Source organism: Electrophorus electricus, chromosome 14 (assembly GCF_013358815.1).
Source record: "Electrophorus electricus isolate fEleEle1 chromosome 14, fEleEle1.pri, whole genome shotgun sequence".
Taxonomy (NCBI): Eukaryota; Metazoa; Chordata; class Actinopteri; order Gymnotiformes; family Gymnotidae; genus Electrophorus; species Electrophorus electricus.
This window is the reverse complement of record NC_049548.1, coordinates 1,984,878-1,992,359: the sequence shown is the minus strand read 5'-3', so window position 1 is coordinate 1,992,359 and position 7,482 is coordinate 1,984,878. Positions and strand designations below refer to the sequence as shown.

The window sequence follows — 7,482 nt, the reverse complement described above, 5'->3', positions numbered from 1 at the left end:
GGCTCGAAGTGACTTCATATTTTAATTTTCCTTGCTAAAATTAAAAAATAATAATAATAATAATAAAACACAATATATTTATCTCACACAGAAGGTATAAACCTTGTCAGAAAATGAAACATGCACGACCCGATGAGAAGCACGAGCAGAGTGAAATGGGAGGGGGCTGAGCGCTTGTGCCTCACATGAGCCCCCCTACAGGACTGTGCGCAAACCGGGGACGTTCCGCCCGCGCAACCTCTAGGACATCTGAACGAGGAGCCAGGCTCCCAGGACCCGAGGAGAGGCTCCCTGCAGTGGCGATGGATCGGCGACGGCGAGCATCGCTGGCTCTCACCCTGAACTTCATCGCGCTGGTCTTCGCTGTGTTCGCGCTCTCCACCAGTTACTGGTGCGAGGGCACGCGGAAAGTTGCCAAGCCCGTGTGTACTGGCCCGGTACCAGTACGACAGTCGCACTGCATCCGATACAACAGTACAAGCATCAACGACAGCCGACACGTCCAGTATATCTGGGAAACTGGAGAGGACAAGTTTGTTATGAGGAAGTTCCACAGCGGCATATGGTTTTCTTGCGAACAGAATATCGACTTGATAGGTAAGAAGGTGATTTCCTTGTAACCTTGTAGAGTCCGTCGGTGTTCTGTCAAATCTGCTTGACCACAGCCGCTAAGCGTTTGCTAACCTCTCTTTAGGAGCTGCTGTTAAAACCAGAAACAAATAAGCAAACCAAAAACAAAGTAAATGTCCTGTGACTTAAAGTCATTTTTAAAGAGACACGGGAAGAATGGTCATCCCTTATAGTTCTGAACGAAGCTTCACCCTTCCGAAACGTTTAAACATCGTATACTGATAACGTTATCTTCTGGGCTGGGTTATGTTATCATTTAAAATTAGAACTGAGATAGGCCAACACTGTGTGATATCATCTCGTCATTGGATGTCCCTCCAACCTACTGATGGACATATAATAAGTCCTGTAAGTCACAGTGGTTATAAATGGTTATGACGTTTTTATGTAAAACTCTCACCAGCCACCAACACCTGTACCCACACTCATTTGCCACGTTGTTAAGTACACCATGTTTACACAGACACAGACTGGAGCCCATCTAATGGTCTGTACAGTTCGTCAGCCACCTACTATCCCTGTCATCAATGGTCAATTTCTCACTTTTGCTGACTAAATTGGCCTTTCTAATACATTGCCTAGGGAGCTCAGCTTCTCCTATTTCTCAACACTTTTCTAAAATGTAATCTGGAAAGGAATAAACAGATAGTGACTACAGTCTAGTTTGACTCTACTGAACTACATGAAGTAGAATATGAACAGGCATCAAATGTATTTCTCTGTAAAGCTGCATGCAGTCTCTGGGTTTCTAAGCCTCTGCCTTAGGACTGGATAGGACTGAAGTAGTAGCCAACATTTACAGCACAGTCGCAAACACATTATGCGGTATCCTTTATTTCCGTTACCAATGACAGTAAATCTGTCATGCTGCACAGTAAAATCACCCGTTTACACACACAGGCTTCACTGTATTTTGACACTGATGCTAAATACACCAGGCTTATCACGCTTTTCTCTTAATCAAAAGTGTACTCTGTCTGTTACCAGGTGAGAAATGTCGAAGCTTCATAAATGTGCCCCCCCCTCATGAGAGAGGTAAGTTCTGTCATTTGTATGGTTTCTGTTGGACTCCACGAGGAAGCCAGGTCTCGTGTGTGGTGTGGGCAGTGCCTTTACTGTTAAGATCCTCAGCTGCCATTATGCGCATCGTGAGGGCCGTGACTCTGATCATGGTCGCATCTCCACATGAATTGATCCTGCACTCCGAGAACACTTCTGCTGCCTGGTCACACTGTAGTCAATCCTAATCCTCTAATTGTCCCTTAAATTTCACTCCTCCATGCTGTGCATGTCTTTTATCTGAGCAGATCTTTAGCAGGAGAGAGTCGTGCTTAGACCCATGACAGAACATAGAGTCCATGTGGAACAGTAAACAATGAGCGCAACAACATCAGAACACCAGCACCAATAAGTCAAGACAGTACATTTTTGTGTCACTTTAAAAAATATCTCAGCCTGTGTTGTTTTGAATTTGTGATTTATCAGGAAAAACACATACTATTAAAATGCATACTACTTAATTTTTGTTTAATAATTTCAGAATCACATACAACAAGAAATCCCATAAAGCGCACTTACATGTTTTAAAATTTCTGAAAGCCAAAATTTCCCTTTAATCACAGACTTTTTCACCTCTGAGTAAGTGAAATACTTCTGGTGAGGTCAGAATGAGAGGTTTCTTCTTTTTTTTCTTTCTGTGTGGCCAGCTGAGCTAATCAGAGACTGGAGACACTCTACTGCTGACTCTGAATTCAGCTTGAGTACCCTATGACCTGTCTGAAGTCTCTCTCTCTCTCTCTCCCTCTGTCCCCTGGTCCCGTGTTCAGGAGTCTTATGGCTGTGCATCGTGGCTGAGTGTTTGTATATTCTGCTCCTGGCCACCGGGGGAATCCTCATGTCCATCGAGGTCTGCCATTTTGGGAACGTCATCGATGGTCTGAAGCTGAACGCCTTTGCCGCCATATTTACAGTATTGTCAGGTAGCCGCATGATTCCTTTATGTGCCGTCCGATATTTTAACTTGAATTTTCAGGACCTGAACTTCAAAGAGCTAAATTTAGACCCCATATATTCACATAATATATACACATATAACGGTTAGATTTACACAACTCAATGGCTTTATTGTGTCAGATATCTCTGGTTTTATTGCACATGTTTAACTGCATTAATCAACACCTCCCAAATACAGTCCCCCCCCATTTTTGAGTGGCCTGGTTCGGCGAATTGGAAACTGCCATGCATGGATCTCATCATGATTCAGGCAAACGAAATGTCACGTTTTGCATATCTCAGAGATCACGCTGTAATCTGTGGTGACGGCTCAGAGTGTCAACAATCCGGAGAGGCCTAGCACTGTTTTGCCGCCCGGCTCAAGCTGTCCCTTACGCTGCTCCCAAGGGACGCCACTGTTTGCGGTGGTTGGAGGTTAGAGGGGACGTGTGTATAGAGTCGTAGTGTGACGTGGGTCGTTGGGGGGCAGGTCACTTTTAGATGCTTGTGCTACTGCAGGCTAACAGTAGCAATAGACCACGCTGTTGCATGGAGCAGCAGACCATAGTGGCGAAACCCCGAAAACAGGCAGACACTCCTGACTGAGTGAAGATCCTATCCAGTTCACTTGAAGTTCATCCCTGGAGCTTGTGATATATTTAAATGCTTGGAACAACACATGGACAGGAAAAGAACACTGTGTTAAACCATCTTGCGTGTGGGGTCCATCAAATTCATACGTATAACGTGTACACTCTTTAGGCTCTTCAGACAAGTCCTAGCATTGACCTTGTGGCCCTGCTGGTGTCAGTGCTGTGTTGTTTTGCTCTGCGAGGGTGTGAGGGTTGGAGCTCTGTTAAAGTCCTTGAGCACAGGACTGGCTCGCTCTCCTCGGAGTGTCAGCTTTGTGAATTTTAAAGTCATTCATAGTTGCCCAAGATCTACCTAATATCCATACTGCACTCAGTTCAGTTACCTTTTTATGGGAGAATTCTCACAGCAACACTTGCTTGATATCCTCCTGCGGATGCTTGTAATGAGATGCTATTTTTAATGCAAGGCCAGATGCGCATATTTCTCACTGTCAGGATCGTAATACATGACCCTCGCTAGAATCATCCACATTCCCGTTCTGCTCTCCAAAGTGACTATAATAGATTTTGACCATATTTTGTTTCTCCACTTTTTGGTGTCAGTTATCACAGAAATGATTTGTTCAGCGGATATTTGAAAGGAATAACTGAGGCATTTGTGATTATCGCAGTGTGTAACTTTCTGTGAATGTAATATTCAGATGGCTTACTTACTGCTGCTCTGTTGGATGTGGTCCTCTTGTTGGGTTCACCTAATTGGATCGGTGAGGACATTTTTGCTCCCCTTTGCCAGTTGTTGCTTTTTTTGACATGAAGTCCAGATTTCACACCCTGGTGGTACAGCAGATTTGAAAATTAGTGAGTGAGACATTCAGAGCCAAAAGACAGAAAGGAGCGGAGACCGTGAGAGAGAGGGCACATTGAGAAAACAGAAAAAGAGAGAGAGAGCAGGAGAGGTATGGACAGAGCGAGTGAAGAGGGAGAAAGTCATCCATGTGGACAATACCGCAGTAACACGCGGACCAGCTGTGGACCAAGAACAGCCATTCTTGGCCTGTGTGGAGTACCCAGAAAACAGAATCCCACTCAAACTTTTCAGGTTGCTGTGTTTGTTCATTGCCACTGCCCAGCAATCTTTGTTTGGTAGTGCGTGAATCATCTGGAGCTTATATGTACGCCTTTTTTCTTGTTGCGAACGTTCTCCTGTCGTGCCTCCGCCTGCTCAGCTATTTTTGGCACCGAGTGACACTGATTGTCCTGCCTCAAGGTCTGGCTTGCTGGTGTTATTGATTAAGCCCATGTTACCATCTGGACAGAGGACTTGTTTTCCCTAACCGCCCCTATTAAGCCATGCCCCTGAACTGCCTCAGCACTACCTATACTAGCCGGAACGAGACGTCCTCATTAATTATCCCATTACATCAGCTCCTAAGTACTCTGACACTGGGTAGACACTGACTAATAGAAGAACAGCTTTAATGGTGACACTGAGAGGGACAGTAAGCATTTCAAATACTGAGATGTTTCATTGAGAACATTTATTAATTAAGAGGCCATTCTCCTGTAGAACAGCTTAAATGAAAGGCAGTTCCACAGGAGCCAAGACCTTTAACGCATGCAGTGGACTGAAGGATCAGTTCTCTCAGTGTCCTATGCTAAGAGACTGTCACCAAGCTGTCCTCCTTGACTGAGACAATGTAACACTGCCCCCTTATGGTTAAGCGCAGTAATGTCAATTTGGAATTCAGAACGCTTGTCAGTGCACTGCTACTACCCTCCTGAATCACAAACATGCTGCGAAAACATTTTCCCATAAAAAATGAACAATCATTTAACACATTACATCACCTCATGCCCTAGTAGTGTAATAATACTACTTTATACTTACTACTATGATAACATGAAACTCTACTCCTTTGATGTTGACACTATTCCTATTACGCCCAATTCACATTTGGTTTTGGACATGTCGATACCACATGACACTTGTGTTACACTGCTGCAGGCCTTCTAGGGATGGTAGCACACATGATGTACACGACAGCCTTCCAGCTCACTGTGAGCCTGGGCCGTGAGGACTGGAAACCCCAGAGCTGGGACTACAGCTGGTCCTACATGTAAGCCATAGTGCCTGTCACCCTGTCATGCTGACATTTATCTGTTTCTTCTTGCCAATGCCTGGTACGGTGGCCAAGCGGGCCCTCTCCTGATTCCTCTGCTGCCTGATCCAGCCTGTTTGTCTCCCACAGCTTGGCCTGGTGCTCATTCACCTCTTGCATGGCGTCTTCGGTGACCACAATCAACAGGTACACCAAGACCATCCTGGAGTTCAAGCACAAGCGCCGCAACATCGAGAAGAACCTGAAGATCAAGCAGAAGCTACTGGAACTGGACACCCCCGAGCAGGTTTGGGACATGTACATCAGCACCGTCCCCAGCGCAGCCGAAGAGATGCTGGACCTGTCCAGCTCGGGACGCAAGCTCTCCGAGAGCTCAGTCTTCCTGGACCTCAATGACATGGTGGAGCAGGGGGAGGAGTACTGTTAAAGCCAGCACTAAACCCCGCCCACCGTCGCTCCACACCCACAGTCCACGGCAAACAATGTAACCTTCCACCGCTTGGCACTGCCACACGTTGTTAATGGACTGAACCTGGCCTCACACTGCAGTGGGGCCTGTGACCTAGGAGAGCCTCTTGTCCAGTTCCTCTGCAGAGGTTAACAAACTGTGTTCTTTACGTTGGTTTTTATGTACTGTTCTGTATGGTTCGATGCTGTGGTTATTGAGTTCATATTATTGCATTGATATATGCTTGAGTATGAATATTTTTTGGCACCAACACTGGAATATTCATCTTGTTTAAAACATCAAAGTGTTTATGAAATCTTTTCCCTCTGATCATTTGAAACATGCAAAAAATGTATTAAAATGCTGCCAGATGTCTACAGAGCACTGTTTCTCAAGATTATTCCATTTTTGGATGACTTGATATGGTACATCACTGGTTTTCAGATGCATAAAGATACTTGCTTGAGTGCCTTTGCTTGTGGTGTTGGTTTTTTAACCATAGCATGCCAATAACTGAAAAGACATTTCCAGTAATGTGGCAGAATTTTAGGATATTGGTTATGTTCATAATTCATTTCACCAGTCAACAGTATTTTTTAATGCTTTCTTTCCTAGTTGAACCATTTATTGGTTAACTGTTTTTATTCAGTAAAAAAAAAAAAGTATATACAGTTGGAGGACCATACATTAAAAAATGTATGAAAGGTAGAATTTATTAATAACTGTGGATTGTAAATGTTTGTTTCGGATTACTGAATTTCTAAAAATAACAGTGCTAAAATGTTACTTTTATTGTATGATCATGTGGCTATGTGAACATGTTATATTTCTACATGGGTAGAATGTAGGAGAAATGTTTTAAAGCTATTTGGAGCTAAATGCTACTACATATATTATAGTAATGTTCATAAAGTTTTTTTTAGCCGTGTGAACTGAACTGAGCTCGGTTGTGAAAATGTGAAAGTGAAGGACATTCTCCAAAGTGAGCAATCACTATTTTTACGCTCTACTTGAATGACTTCATTGTCACACTTAACTGACCTTGTGTGGATATTTTTAAATGAGTCAAGCGTGCATCACATGTTTTCCAACAATGATCAAAATGTTTATGAGTGTGTGCTGGAAAAAAAAAATCTTTCCATTATGTGCAGTAATTGTGTAATGTTTAATCAAATCACATATTTTGACTAAATGTACTTGTGTCATGAGCCAACAAATTCAATACCGTAGTTGCTATGACTATGACGCTTTAATTGTGTTAAGTGGATGTCCGCTGAAATGGCATTGTTCCTTGTTCTTTTTTACCTGTCTCTAAAATGGGTTTATTTTTGTATGTATTTTATGTTTTTTATTTTGTGATTTTGTTTACACTGGAAAATTCTAAATTGAACTCAATGAATAGCAGATGTCTTTTCAGACATCAGTTGGGAAATACAATGTTACAATAAAATATTTTGAGTCTTGACATTTGCACCACTAAGGCTGCATTCATGTGACCAGGGTGATGTGATTTTTATTCCCTTAATGTAACACATCTGATTTTTTCAAGGCTGTGTGGACACACAAATACAGTCTTTTCAAATCAGATGTGTCACTTTCGTATGTGGTGATATATGCATATCCCATTCATTCATAAGACATGGATGAGAGAGGTCAGATCACAAGCGCTTAGACTTCATCATCACACCACATCCGATGG

The 7,482-nt window shown here is 43.2% G+C and overlaps 1 protein-coding gene across 1 annotated transcript; it reads left to right on the top strand.

The window, feature by feature from the left end:
• The first annotated feature begins 220 nt into the window (after positions 1-220).
• LOC113570948 (germ cell-specific gene 1-like protein) lies at positions 221-7,243 on the top strand. Its single transcript, XM_026999672.2, has 5 exons — positions 221-597; positions 1,618-1,665; positions 2,457-2,609; positions 5,221-5,332; positions 5,465-7,243. The coding sequence occupies exons 1-5, from the start codon at positions 303-305 to the stop codon at positions 5,760-5,762; spliced, it is 906 nt and encodes a 301-aa protein (XP_026855473.1). The 5' UTR covers positions 221-302; the 3' UTR covers positions 5,763-7,243.
• Positions 7,244-7,482: the final 239 nt, after the last annotated feature.